Source organism: Peromyscus californicus, unplaced genomic scaffold (assembly GCF_007827085.1).
Source record: "Peromyscus californicus insignis strain IS unplaced genomic scaffold, ASM782708v3 Scaffold_7__1_contigs__length_154581171, whole genome shotgun sequence".
NCBI classification, from domain to species: Eukaryota; Metazoa; Chordata; class Mammalia; order Rodentia; family Cricetidae; genus Peromyscus; species Peromyscus californicus.
In genome coordinates this window covers 2,587,310-2,602,860 of record NW_026294595.1, presented here as the reverse complement: position 1 = coordinate 2,602,860, position 15,551 = coordinate 2,587,310, and the positions used below count along the sequence as shown (strand labels likewise).

General features: G+C 38.8%; 2 protein-coding genes across 2 annotated transcripts; both read right to left on the bottom strand.

The window, feature by feature from the left end:
- Positions 1-664: 664 nt before the first annotated feature.
- Positions 665-1,066, bottom strand: LOC128101812 (60S ribosomal protein L23-like). Its single transcript, XM_052725206.1, has one exon. It carries the CDS (start codon positions 952-954, stop codon positions 709-711), a length of 246 nt encoding a protein of 81 aa, XP_052581166.1. The 5' UTR covers positions 955-1,066; the 3' UTR covers positions 665-708.
- A 1,557-nt stretch (positions 1,067-2,623) lies between these two features.
- LOC128101379 (olfactory receptor 3) lies at positions 2,624-3,565 on the bottom strand. The gene has a single exon (XM_052724454.1). The coding sequence runs from the start codon at positions 3,563-3,565 to the stop codon at positions 2,624-2,626; it is 942 nt and encodes a 313-aa protein (XP_052580414.1).
- Between the last annotated feature and the right edge of the window lie 11,986 nt (positions 3,566-15,551).

Sequence of the window (15,551 nt, the reverse complement as noted above, 5' to 3'; positions counted from 1 at the left end):
ATGAATTGTAATATAAATATCTGATATACAGATGATCTTAGGCGATCCCTATGAATGGTTCATTCAACTCCCCCAAAAGTATTGCAGCCGAAAGGGTGAGAACTGATGCACTAGAATATCTTCAATAGATCAGGGACCACACCCTTAAAGAAAATCAACTCTTCATCTCCTGGCAGCCATCAGTTGCCAGTTGCTTCCCCTTCCCCCTCTCTGCTGGGATTTTGACAGATTTCACATCTGAAATAGCCTGTTTTATAGAAGTCATCCACTACCACCAACTCACAATTTTTCTGCTCTCTTCCGTGATAATTCCTTAGCCTTAGGAGAAGGGGTGGATTATAAATGTCCATTTAGGGCTGCACTCTATAGTCTCTTATTCCATTGCAAAAAGAAGATTCTCTACATTTTTTTTTGAGCAAAGACTTTTTTTTGATAGTTTTCTTTTTTTAAATTTTATTTTACAATACAATTCAGTTCTACATATCAGCCACGGATTCCCTTGTTCTCCCCCCTCCTGCCCCCTCCCCTTTCCCCCAGCACACCCAGCATTCCCACCTCCTCCAGGGCAAAGCTCCCCAGAGGACTGAGATCAAGGTCCTGGTAGACTGGTAGACTCAGTCCAGGCAGGTCCAGTCCCCTCCTCCCAGGCCGAGCCAAGCGACCTGAGCAAAGACTTTTTAATGAATATTTTACAAATACACCAGAGAATCATGCAATGCTGCCTGCATTGGATGCAATCCTGGGCCACAAGTCTCCACATTCCTTTGCGACTGGACCTGTGATAGCAGAACCTTTCATCTCACCTTTATTGTTTACTATGACTCCTGCATTGTCTTCAAAATAAAGAAACATCCCATCTTTTCTTCGATATGACTTTTGTTGTCGAATTACCACCGCTGGATGGACCTTTTTTCTTAGTTCTGGTTTGCCTTTCTTAACTGTGGCCATCACCATGTCGCCCACACCAGCAGCAGGAAGTCTGTTCAGTCGTCCCTTGATTCCCTTCACAGAGACGATATACAAATTTTTGGCTCCTGTATTGTCAGCACAGTTGATCACAGCTCCTATTGGAAGACCAAGCCCCCCCCCCCAGAATATGAAAGTAAAAATGTTTCTCCTTTTAAGGAACAGTTGACATTAACAGAATTTTCAAGTGTAGCGAATGGAAAATTTTATCTGATTATGCTTTTAGTTTCAAATTCTTGAGTCATTAACAAAATAAAGTCCCTTTGCCTATGTTTACTAAACTTCTCACCAGAGATTGCTGGCCTTCTACTCAAAATTCATGATCTACAAAGCTGTCCTAGGAGGTACCTGCTGCTAACACAAGGGTGCCTCAGTGTTATAGCCTAGAACAAAGAGAATGCTGCTTCCTGAGAAGTGATGTTTTTATTTCTAAAATATTTATTTATGTGTATATATGTTTGCTTGAGTGTGTGTATTTACAGAGGCCAAAAGAGGGTGTTAGATTCTTTTGAACTGAAGTTACAGGTGTTTATGAGCCAAGCTTCCTCTGTGTAGCCCTAGCTGTCCTAGAACTCACAATGTAGACCAGGCTGGCCTCAAACTCAGCAGAGATATGCCAGACTTGCCTTCTGAGTGCTTGAATTAAAAGTGTGCACTACCACCACCCTGCTCAATACTTCAGTATTTTTACACACCCATTAAATTGAGATGGTCAAGAGTCAGAAAATGGATCCCCTGGCATTTACTATAAATATCTTCAATTTAAGTCTTACAATCTTGAGTTGTGTTAATATATATTTCAATCCTGACTTACAATGCTCCCATCTGATCAGCAATGTAAGATGGACATTAATGTATCTGGATAATTCCTATTTATAACTCAAGTGAAATAAACATCTTGAGAAAGATTTCATGTTTTTTTCCCTCAAGATTATGTTAATTATTACTTCTTGGATTTGTGTAGAATTCCATATAACTTTTATAGGTCTTGCCTCAAAGAACTGCTTTGGAATATCAAGGTTCTAGCTTTCCCTTTACTAACTGTATGGTCATAGGTTGTTTATCACCTCTCTGAACTGAGCTTTCCCAAACAACTACTAATAGTTGTTGTCTGGATAAAATTTGATGGTACTATTGCATATTAAACTATTTGACAAAACCCAAGAAAACTGAGATGTCATTTGTCACTACATATCTACACATGTGTGTGTGAGAATGCAAGTGTGACTATATTCCAGAGGAACAAGAAAGCTGTGCACTAATTCCTGTGTAATTGGAGTTAAAATTCTTATATTCTCTTGGAAAGTTGTAGAATATTTCAAAGTTATTAGGCATCTGGTGCCAAATTTCATAAAATTGGAAAATTTTTAAGTAATAGTAGAAAACCCAGGCACATTTTATAATAAACTTAAAATTGGAGTAAGGGATAATACCAACACCTTCCATTTACTGATACCAGCCCCAATATCTGATAAAATGAATATAACAAAATCATAGAATATTCTGTTTTAGCATTCCTTCTCATGGGTACAGGAATAATGCCAGCAAAGCATTTTGAGGGAAGGCAGTAAATGAGAGACTAGTGAGATATAGTTTTAATAATTTGTATTTCTATTATTGAGGAAACAAGATCATATAGATGCAAAAAAGAAAATTATCAGTTGGAAAATACTGTCTTCCTGTTCAAGAGTTTTCTTAAAGCCCCTTTCATGTCTTTATTTCTCAAGCTATAAATGAAAGGGTTCAGCATGGGAGTGACCACTGTGTACATCACTGAAGCAATTATGTTATTGTCATTGCTACTGTTGGATGGTGGCAGAAAATAGAGACCAATAATTGCCCCATAATAGAGAGCCACCATTGAGAGGTGGGACCCACAAGTAGACAAGGCTTTGCAGATGCCCTTGGTTGAGGGAACCTGGAGGATGGTGAATCCAATACGGCCATAAGAAATGAGGATGTATAGAAATGGAAGCATAATGGCTGCCAATCCTGCTGTGAAGATTACCAATTGGTTGAGGGATATGTCAGAGCAGGACAACTTGAGCAGGGCACCCAGGTCACAGAAGAAATGGGGGACAGTATGGTCAGCACAGAAGGAAAGCTGGACTAGGAGGAGAGTGTGCAAAAGAGCACAAGCAGAAGCTATGACCCAGGACATACCTACCAGAATGGCACAAAGGCTCTGACTCATGATGATGGTGTAATGCAGAGGGTGACAGATGGCCACATACCTGTCATAGGCCATTGAAGTGATAAGGAAACTGTCCAAGTCAGCAAAGAATATGAAAAAGTATGTCTGTGAAACACACCCCTCATAGGTGATGGCTATGTGCTGGCTCTGCACTTTTGTTAACATCTTTGGGACAGTGACAGATGAAAAGGAAATGTCTGTGAAGGCCAAGTGGCTGAGGAAGAAGTACATGGGGGTGTGGAGGCGAGAATCCAGTCTGATGAGCAGGATGATGAGCAAGTTCCCCAGCACCGTGGTCAGGTACATGACCAGGAACAGCGTAAAGAAGACATTCTGCTGCTCTGGTCTGATAGGGAGCCCCAGAAGGAGGAACTCAGACACACTGCTCTGGTTTTTGAGCTTCATACTGTGTATCAGCTTGGGGCAGCTATTTCTGGGGAAGTTGAAAGAATAAGAAATGATTGTGACATATGATGACAGAGATATTTGTTAAAGACTCAGGGAATGTCTTCCATTACATGTTTTCCTTTTACATCTTCCATGTTTTGCTGCAAATGTGGTGGAGGAAAACAATTTAGATTTTGGTATGCAGCCAGTCTGATCCCAGTCTCTGTAAACAATAATAGTTACAGTCAACATTTACTAAGTGTTTTCCTTATATATGATTCTAATCATGTGTGCATACTAACCCATTCAATCATTGTAAATAGATGGCCTAGGTACATGCTGTTATAATTTCTACTCTACAGATGGAATGGTTGAAGAAAATATTCTTACAGCCACAGAAGTAAGACAGAGAGAAGAGGGTTTATGAACCCCAAGTATTTTGACTCCAAGTTTGTTCAAGTATTTTGACTCCAAGTTTGTTCTCCTGAGGCAAAATTTTTTTTCTGGTGTCTGAAATCTAATGAACCTTCATAATTCTGCTTGGATGATTTCTTCACTTCTTTAAGTCCTGCTTTTCTATGCTTATAATTAGTATTTCTATGTTTGTCACTAGCTATGGTCTAGAATGTAGCAGGCAATTAATTCATATGTAATATCAATTATTTGATAAAACAGCTGTCACACCCAGTTAAAATCACTGTGGTAGCTTCAACAAAATGCTTGTAGCATGCATAGTTCAGCAGCGAGGCTTGACCTTCATAACAGTGGGCCCCCCAAATTTCAAAGAACTACAATCAAAAATTCCAAAAGAAAAATGTAAAACAAATTCTAATATTTTAGTATCCCTAAAATAACCTAGAAGAGATTTATTTCCTAACATATATCAATATAAAAATCTATATTTTTAAAGAAGAAAGTGTAGTGTATAAATGAACATTACAACTATAGTTACTATAAGAAACAAACAAAGATAAATACAAAAGTAAATCAGGGGCTGGAGAGATGGTTTGAGTGTTAAGAGCACTGGCTGCTCTTCCATAGGTCCTGGGTTCAATCCCCAGGAATGATATGGCAGCTCACAACTGTCTATAACTCCAGTTTCAGGACACACATGCAGGCAAAACATTAATGCACAGAAAAATAAATAAATATTTTTTAAAAAAGCAAACCAGTAAAGCAGTGGAGGGAAAGATAGCATAAGCACAGATAGGCTTACAGTAAAGAATTTACAATGGATAAAAGCAACATTATAGATCAGTATGTAAATAAAGAACAGACTCCTTGGTGGGTGGTTCTGAGGCAGTTGTCTATCCGCAGCATACAGAAGGGGTATATCTACCTCACAACACATAAAAACCCCAGATAGGTGAAAATGCTACTTAGAGAAGCAAGATTTCAGAGGATCAGAGGCCCTGTCATTACTTTGTCAATTGAATTCAAAAGCAGCCTGGATCCCTGGGCTATGTCTGAATGAAAGGAAGGGTGGAGCTATGAGCCAACATAGTCCAGTTGGTGAAAAGTCATGTCAAAATAGAAAATTCCAGTGACTGCATTGAAGTGGCCATCTGGTTTCACAAGCCATTTGGAAGCAAAGTCAGAATATGCATGAACATTCCCATTTAGTCTCCTGGAAACATGTTAGTGACAGAGTCTTGTTACTTTGGCCTCAAGGCTGAGGCTTTCTACACAGATTCTCAAATCTAGGATCCAAATCAGAATTTTAACTGATTATAGGAAATTAATAATGGAGCATTCTTTCTACTTCTTTCAATTCTTCAGACTATCTGAGTCAGTTTTTTTCCCTCAAGGAGACATGCAAAACCACACCTGTGTAGTGTAATTTCCATTGCAGTCTTGAGTTTTCCATATCCCAGCCCCAAATACCATCTTCACCAGGAAGATGCTGTTATACAAAATTCTTTCAGCAAAAGAAAACAATTTTAATGTTCCAAGTAAAGTTTAAGTTTAAAGGAAATATCCCTTAGAGAGAGACAGGCTTATGAACCACATTGCTACTGAGATGGAATAGATGAGAATGGTACATTTGTGGGGCCAGGTTTGCATGGATGAACAATGGAAATGCCTTTCAAAAGTAAGCAGCAGAGTAGAGAGTGGCAGGGGTTATTGGAAAAATTAAAGTAGAGGCCACAGAGAGTAAGGACAAATTTATCATCTTCTTAGTTTGGCTCAGATGATTGCCACAGAACTGAGCTGTGGAAACAGCTGCACTAGTGATAAAATATAACAAACACTTAATTTACACCAGGTTCTATTAAAGTTCTACTCACTTGTTATTCAAATCTCTGCAGGCATTATAAGCTTCATTCCAGAAAGAACACTGGGACGTTTTCCTTTCACGATATTACAGCATTAGCCTGTAGTGAACCTATGGCTTGATCCCAGGACTGTCTGTCTTCCCATAGAAAGCCTTCAGCAATTGCATCCTCAAGTAAGATCACAATTGCTGCCTGATAGCACTCAAGACTTCCAGGAAATGTTCAGAGAATTTAAGGTTCAGTTAAATCTGTGAACTCAAGATTTGTGCCTTGATGATGGAATTAATAATACAAATAAATTAGTTTAGCAACCATTTATTAATTATATAGTCTGTTGCATAATATAGACCAGCCTCTATGACATACAGTTTCTATCATAGCTTAATATGACTACAAAAAAAGACATGAGGGCCAGAGAAATGGTCCAGAGGCTAAAAGCACTGGCTGCTCTTCCAGAGTAACTGGGTTTAAGTTCTAGTATCTACATGGAGACTCATAACTGTCTGTAACTCTAGTTTCATGGAACACAACACCATTTTTCAGCCTCTTTGGGCACCAGGCATGCAAGTAGTACATAGACATACATGCAAGCAAAAGACCCACACACATAAAATAAAATACAAAAAATTTTGAGTACATGATTTTAGCTTAACCAATTGAAAACTAGGCTGAAAGAATCTAAGTAATTTATCTAAACCCATGTGCCATGAAAATGATGGGAGAGCATTTAATTCCAGACTAGTCTAAGTACAAATTCATGCTCCCAACCATCATGCTTGATCCCTTCTAGAAAAGCATGCAGGGATATAATAGACTCCTCATTAATAAAGCCATTGGATTGATACATTTCCCAAATTTTTAATAAGCCCACTGAGATAAACAGAGAGTGTAAGATGTCCACTACTTGACTTATAATGATAGCTGACTGAAAACTGAAATTTCCTGGTCAATCAATAAAATATTTATTTTATTTGTGTATGTGCATCTGTTTGTATGTATGTCACATAAACACATTGCCTATGAGAGTAAGAAGAAGGTGTTCAGTTCCTGTGGAACTGAAATTACAGGTGGCTGTGAGCCACCTGATGTGGGTTCTTGGAACCAAACTCTAGTCCTCTGGAAGATCAGCAAGTGCTCTTAACTACAGAACCACCTCTCCAGCCTTTTGCCCAATTTTCTCAATGGGCTATCTAGTTTCCAGTAAAAAGGGGAAGTTTAAGACCAATATAAATCCAGTGGAAGTAATATGTAGCCAATAAGGCAAATATGTGAAAAGTTGTAGTAAAAGTATGTTGTAGAAAATTATATATAGGTATATTTTAACTACTCACAAAAAGCAGATTATTAACTTTTGACATTCTTACAGCTTGGATTCAGACCAAATATTCAATAACAAGTGGGAAAAACTTATAAAATTTTACCAGACAGAAAAATATAAGTTACAAAGAATTATTATTATGCTTACTGGGGTTACTTGAAATTCAGAACATTTTCCTTGTGCCCTTATATTAATCATCTGCAAGATTTTATAACTGACTATTAACACACTCACATGTGTTTTAAATTTAAGTGTAACTGGAGTTACAAATGGTTATGATCTGAACCACTGATTTATCTCTCTACCACCAACTTCTTCCCTAGGCCTTTAGGACCAGCTATAGAAAACACACAGACTGAATGTACCAGGCTCTGCTAACTCTCCATGGGAGACCTTGCCTTGGAGGAGGTGGGAATGGGAGTGGGTTGGTGGAAAAGGCTGGGGGGTAGGAGGAGGGAGGACAGGAGAATCTGTGGTTGGTATGTAAAATGAATAGACAATCTCTTAATAAATATTTTATTTAAAAATTAATTAAATTAAATTAAAAAAAGAAAGCACACACACACACACACACACACACACACAGAGAGAGAGAGAGAGAGAGAGAGAGAGAGAGAGAGAGAGAGAGAGAGATATGTTCTTGGATAAAACCCTACAAATACTGCCCTTACCAAGCTCAGGGAGAGATACTCAAATATTGCCAGTTCCATGAACTTGTTATCCATGTTCCTCAAAAAGACTTAAAGTCAGACAGAGAGAGAAGTCATAATACCATGCCTAACTTGAAGAAGAGCCACACTTTCTGCTTCACCAGCTCCAAGGCAGTAAGAAAAGGATTCCTCTTTATCAGTGAGGTTGTAAACCTTAGGAGACACAGTTTCTGGTTAGAGACAATTAGGGAGTCATCACTGTATCCTTAATATTCCCTGTGCACACAACATTTGCTAGGTACAAAAACAGCCAGCTCCTTTGGGAGCACATATATGTATTTGTAATCATTTTTAGATTCATTCACTTATTAAAATTTTTTTATAAATATGCTTATTTACACATCATAACAATGAGATGGGTAATAATTGTCCAGCTTTACTGAGCTTGAGAATGGCTCAAAAATTCTCAAGTGAGTTCAAATCCAGATACATCAACTTCAAACTGAAAGTATAGGTGCATTTATACTGTGATATCTCCCATATAAAAGTGGGCTTTGTTGCCTATGGGATTCTTCCTTCCTACACTCAGTTTGGAACTGAGAGGAAAGCTGCTACTAGTCATGAGGGAACACAAATGCGTGCCAAGGAATAGAATCTTTTCTTACTACAGAAAGATGAATATATGTAAAGACTATTTTTAACCTTTTATCTTTAACGTATTTTAATGATGTATATAATATTACTATATTTTTAGAAATTGTTACATAATCCCTCTCACCAAGACAACCATCCCCTGCAACACCAGTGAGCACCAGAGCCATAAGCACATACTGGACCAATTGGGAACAGGTAAGGCCCCATCTCCAGACTGGGCAGACTAGGTCTCTAGCCCCTAGGCCCCAGGGGGTACATTCTGTGACCCTCTACCCAGCTATTGGAGCCCCAGGGACCGGGCAGCAGCCTCTTCCCCCACCGCCTTACCAAGACAACCATCCCCTGCAGCACCAGTGACCACCAGAGCCAAAAGCCCACTATGCAGTGATTGGAAACAGTGACAACCTGAGTCATAAGCCCACTCTGCACCAATTGAGAATAGCTGCTCCCTGAGACAGAGCCCACTAGCTCCAACTGGATTAAGAACTGCTCCCTGACACATGAGTCCATCAGCAACAATTGAACCAAGAGCTCCCATTGGACCAAGAGTATCAATTAGACCAAGAGAGACTCCCTCAGACACAGAAATAACTTGCACTGAGTAGAGGAAGAGATGGGTAGATGCCAGTGCAAAAATACAGTCAACAACATAAAGACCAACATGGCACACAAAGAACCTAGTCATTCTACACCAGCAAGACCTGAATATCCCAACACAGAAAAAGGAGAAGAAATCAACCATAAAATGACTATAAGAAGATGATAGAGACTTTTAAAGAGGAAATGAAAAATTACCTAAAAGAAATCTAGGAAAAGACAAATGAAAAATTGAAAGAAATCAATAAATCCCTTTTAAAAAGCCAAGAAAAAGCAATTAAACAGGCGAAGGAAACAGTTCAAGATTTGAAAAATGAAATAGAGGCAATAAAAAACACACAAACTGAGGGAATGATGGAAATGGAAAATCTGAGTAAATGGACAGGAACTACAGATGGAAGCACAATCAACAGAATGCAAGAGATGGAAGAGAGAATATCTGGCATTGAAGATACCATTGAGGAAATAGATTCATCAGTCAAAGAAAACGCTAACACCAACAAAGTCATAACATGAAACATCTAGGAAATTTGGGACACCATGAAAAGATCAAACCTAAGAATAGTAGGGATAGAAGAAGAATACCAACTCAAAGGCACATAAACTATATTCAGCAAAATCATAGAAGAAAACTTTCCCAACCTAAAAAATGAAATGCCTATAAAGATACAAGAAGGTTACAGAACACCAAATAGACTGGATCAAAAAAAAGTCCCCTCGCCACATAATAATCAGACCACTAAAGATACAGAATAAAGAAAAAATATTAAGAGCTGCAAAGGAAAAAGGCCAAGTAACATATAAAGGCAGACCCATCAGAATAACACCTGACTACTCAATGAAGACTCTAAAAGCCAGAAGGTCCTGGACAGATGATATGCAGACACTAAGAGACCATGGATGCCAACCCAGACTATTATACCTAGCAAAACTCTAAATCACCATAGACAGAGTAAAAAAAAATGTTTCATGAAAGAAACAAATTTAAACAATACCTATCCATAAATCTAGTCCTATAGAAAGCACTAGAAGGAAAAATCCAACCTGAGGAAGTGAGATACACCCATGAAAGCACAGGCAATAGATAATCCCACACCAACAAATACCAAAGAAGTTAAACACACAAAACCACCAACAAAATTAACAAGAATTAAAAATTACTGGTAATTATATCCATTAATATTAATGGTCTCAATTCACATATAAAAAGACACAGACTAACAGAATGGATAAGAAAACAAGATCCATCCTTCTGCTGCATTCAAGAAACACACCTCAACTTCAAAGACAGACACTACCTCAGAATAAAAGGCTGGGAAAAGACTTTCCAATCAAATGGACTTAAGAAGCAAGCTGGTGTAGCTTTTCAAATACCTAATAAAATAGACTTCAAACTAAAATGAATCAAAGGAAATCAGGAAGAAAATTACATATTTATCACAGGAAGATCCACCAAGATGAAGTCTTAATTCTAAACATTTATGATACCGATAAAAGGGCATGCACATTTGTAAATGAAACATTACTAAAGCTTATATTGCACATCAAAACCTCTATTCTAGGAGTGGGAGATTTCAACACATCACACTCACCAATGGACAGGTCTGCCAGACAGAAATGTAATAAAGAAATAAGAGAAGTTACGACTCATATGGACTTAATAGATATCTACAGAAGATTCCATCCTAACACAAAAGAATATACCTTCTTTTTAGCACCCCATGGAATCTTCTCTAAAATTGACCACATGCTTGGTCACAAAGCAAATCTCAACAGATAAAAAAAATGTATTAACCTCCTGTATTTTATTGGACCACCATGGATTAAAGTTAAATTTCAACAACAAAAATTACAGAAAACCTACAATCTCATGGAAACTGAATAATGCCCAATTGAATCACCAATAGTTCAAGGAAGAAATAAAGAGAGAAATTAAGGATTTCCTAAAATTCAATGTAAATGAAAATAGAACACACCCAAAATTATGGGACACCATGAAAGCAGTGCTCAGAGGAAAATTCACAGCACTAAATGCCCACATAAAGAAGATGGCAAAATCTCACACCAGTGACTTAACAGCACTCCTGAAAGCTCTAGAACAAGAAGAAGCAAACTCACCTGGGAGGAATAGATGCCAGGAATAATCAAATTGAGGGCTGAAATCAATAAAATAGAAACAAAGAGAACAATATAAAGAATCAATGAAACAAAGAGTTGGTTCTTTGAGAAAATCAACAAGATAGACAAACCCTTATCCAAATTAACCAAAAAGGAGAGAGAGAGCATCCAAATTAACAAAATCAGAAATGAAAAGGGAGACATAACAATGGACAATGAGGAAATCCAGAGAATCCTCAAGTCATACTTCAAAAACCTCTACTCCACAAAATTGGAAAATCTGAAAGAAATGGATGATTTTCTGGATAGGTACCCCATACCAAAGTTAAATCAAGACCAGGTAAATTATTTAAATAGACCAATAACCCCTAAGGAAATAAAAATGGTCATTAAAAGCCTCCGAACCAAAAAAGCCCAGGACCAGATGGTTTCAGCACAGAATTCTACCAGATTTTCAAAGAAGAGCTAATACCAATACTCTACAAATTGTTCCACACAATAGAAACAGAAGGAACATTACCAAATTCTTTTATGAGGCTACAGTCACCCTGATATCCAAACCACACAAAGATGCAGCAAAGAATGAGAATTAGAGACCATTCTCCCTCATGAACACTGATGCAAAATACTCAATACAATACTGGCTAACTGAATCCAGGAACACATCAAAAAAAATTGTCCACCATGACCAAGTAGGCTTCATCCCAGGGATGCAAGAATGGTTCAACACACGAAAATCAGTCAATGTAATACACCATATAAACAAACTCAAAGAAAAAAAACCACATGTTCATTTCATTGGATGCTGTAACAGCCCTTGACAAAATCCAACACCCCTTCATGATAAAGGTTCTAGAAGAGATCAGGAATACAAGGAACATACCTAAACATAATAAAGGCAATTTACAGCAAGCTGACAGCTGACATCAAGTTAAATGGAGAGAAACTCAAAGCAATTCCACTAAAATCAGGAACAAGACAAGGTTGTCCACTCTCCCCATACTTATTCAACATAGTACTTGAAGTTCTAGCTAGAGCAATAAGACAACAAAAGGAGATCAAGGGGATACAAATTGGAAAGGAAGAAGTCAAACTTTCACTATTTGCAGATGATGTGATAGTATACATAAGTGACCCCAAAAATTCTACCAGGGAACTCCTACAGCTGATAAATACCTTCAGTAATGTGGCAGGGTACAAGATTAACTCAAAGCATCAGTAGGCCTCCTATATACAAATGATACATGGGGTAAGAAAGAAATCAGAGTAACATCACCCTTTAAAATAGCCACAAATAATATAAAATACCTTGGAGTAACTCTAACTAAGCAAGGCAAAGACCTGCACGATAAAAACTTTAAGTCTCTGAAGAAAGAAGAACAAACATAGTATGTACTCACTCATAAGTGGATACTACATGTGAGGGAAGGGATGGCCAGACTGCAACCCACAGCTCCAGAGAGGCTAGTTAACAAGGAAATACCCTAGGAAGGACACAAGGATGACCCAGCAAAGGAGAAGTGGATGAGACCTACATGAGCAGACTGGGTGTGGGGTGGTGGTGGAGGATGAGGTGTGGGGGATGACAACATAGGGAAATGGGAGGGTCGAGCTGGAACAGGGACAGAGTGGGAGGGCAAGGAGGGAGATACCATGATAGATGAGGACATCATGGGAATAGGAAGAGGCAGGGTACTGAGGAGGCTGTCAGAAATCCACAAGGTTGACCCCCACCTGAACTGCTGGCACTGGTCCCGAGGGTGCCTGAACTGGTCTACTCTGGTGACCAGTCTAGCGAATAACCTAACTGTCATCATAGAGCCTTTGTCCAGTGACAGATGGAGGCAGATACAGAGATCCACGGCCAGGCACCAGGCTGAGCTCCGGGAATCCAATTGATGAGAGAGAGGAGGGATTCTGCAGGTGGAGGACTTCAAGATCATGATGGGAGGATGTGCAGAGATGACCAGCCACACTAGTGGAAGCCCATGAATTGTGGACTGGTGGCTGTGGAGCCCCCATGGGACTGGAGTAGGCCCTCTGGATACGGAAGATGGTTGTTTGGCTCCAACTGTTTGGGGGCACTCAATCAGGGGGATTGGGATCTGTCCCTGGTGCATGGATGGGTTTCTGGGAATCCAGTGCCTGTGGTGTGGCCCCCTGCGCAGCCTTGGTGCCATTGGAAGGAGCTTAGACTTGCCTAGGCTCCGTGTGCTCTGCTGACTCCCCATGGGATACCTTGATTTGGGGGATGTCACAAGTTTGGTGTGACTTGGGAGAGAGTGCTGGGGGTGGGTGGGAGGAGGGAGGAGGTGGGATCTGTGGGTGGTATGTAGAGTGAGTAGAAAATTTCTTAATAAAGAAAAATGCCGGGCGGTGGTGGCGCACGCCTTTAATCCCAGCACTCGGGAGGCAGAGCCAGGCGGATCTCTGTGAGTTCGAGGCCAGCCTGGACTACCAAGTGAGTTCCAGGAAAGGCGCAAAGCTACACAGAGAAACCCTGTCTCAAAAAACCAAAAAAAAAAAAAAAATGAAAATAAATAGCAGATATCTTACAGGGAGAAAATACTAAAAAGAGAAAATTTTTTTCCACATTAAAAAATGGGAAATATCTTTACAATGGAAGAAAATTGGTCTTTGTTTGATAAAATATTAGGCAGTCTGAAAATGGAACAATTATATGAGAAGATTAATGTTGATGGGATGTATGTAACATCAATTATGCATATTATTTGTTTACTTATCCTTATTTTACTATTTAAAAAGATAGTCCATTTAAGTGCCAAGATAAGAGCTTTAGAAAAACATGTTAAAATTAATTATAACAAAATTCAGACTCAGACAGAAGAACTTAAGGGTGAAATTATTTCAAGATTGGATTATAAGGTTACAGAAAGAGCATGTTTTCAAACAATCAAACTTAATTTATCTGATTACCATGCAGCAACTACCTGATCAAGGACATGTATGAACTAATTGGACTCCAGTTGAGATGTTACATTTAAGGAGATTTAAGAAAGCTATAGTATCCTATGGCACACATTCTCCATTTGTAAAGCAAATGTTAAACTCCTGGTCAACCTGTAATAGGATTATTCCTCAAGACTGGAAAGAATTCATAACCACTGTCCTGGAACCCAGAGCACAACTGCAGTGGCATATGTAGTATAGAGATGAGGCTAAGACCATAGAAAGTCAATGGAGAGCTGGAGGTGTGGAAATTTCCCAGGATCAGCTTCTTGGAGAAGGCCAATACATTGAAACACAAAGACAATATTCATATGATAAACAAACCTTAATTCTATGCCACATGGCAGCCATGAATGCATGGGACAGAACTGAGGAAGCAGGAAAGAAAATGGAGTCATTCACGAAAGTTATACAGGGCCTGAAAGAATCCTTCATGGATTTCTTACAAAGGTTGTCTTCAGCAGTAGGTAAATTGAATGGTCCTGAATTCAGAAGTTAGACAGATAATTATTGAATCTTTGGCTTTTGAGAACATGAATATAGCATACAAAAGAAAAATCAGGCCATTAAAGGCAAGATCTGCACCCTTGGAGGATTGGATCAGGGACACAATGTTGATTCTCATGACTATGATGATGCATCAATAGGAGAAGCAATTTCAAAATGTTTGAGGAATATCAGATGCTTTGAGTGTGGAAAGTAAGGTCATTTGAGAAGAGAATGTAAACACGGTATCTCTAGAAAGAATGTTTATTCCAGGAACAGCAACAGAATGCTCCTCCCTTCTGGAGTATGCAGAAGGTGTGGTAAGGGTAAGCATTTGACCAATGAATGTAGATCAACAAGTGACAGACAAGGTAATCCTTAGCCTTTGTCCTCTGAAAACTCCAAGAGGGGACTCATGCAGGCCACCACAGCAAATCCAGTTCATATCTTTTCTGCCATTATAGAAGAAACCACTACTCAGAGCAATTAAATAACCAAATGTCTATTGGAATAAACCAGGTTGCTCGGGGTGATAGAGCAGCTGAGGCAGAGAGAATAGAAAAATCAGGAGAAGCCATAAAGCAAAATTTTGGCAAAGTTCTATAAATAAACAAAGACCAAAATTAAAAATACGAATAATTGATGTTTTGTTGCATGGTTTAGTAGAACAGGTGCAGACATAACAATAATTGCACCAGAATTTTGGCATTCAACTTGGCCTCTTCAGGAGGTAAATGTTCAGCTGTTAGGGATTGGAACATTATCTCATGTGAAACAGAGTACAAGATGGCTTGAATGTATAAATCCAGAAGGACAGAGAGGAAAATTAAAGCCATATGTGGATAATATAGCTATGAATTTATGGGGCTGTGAGCTATTACTGCAATGGAATATTCAGATTAACATCCCTCCAATCTCAGAAACAAATCATAAAA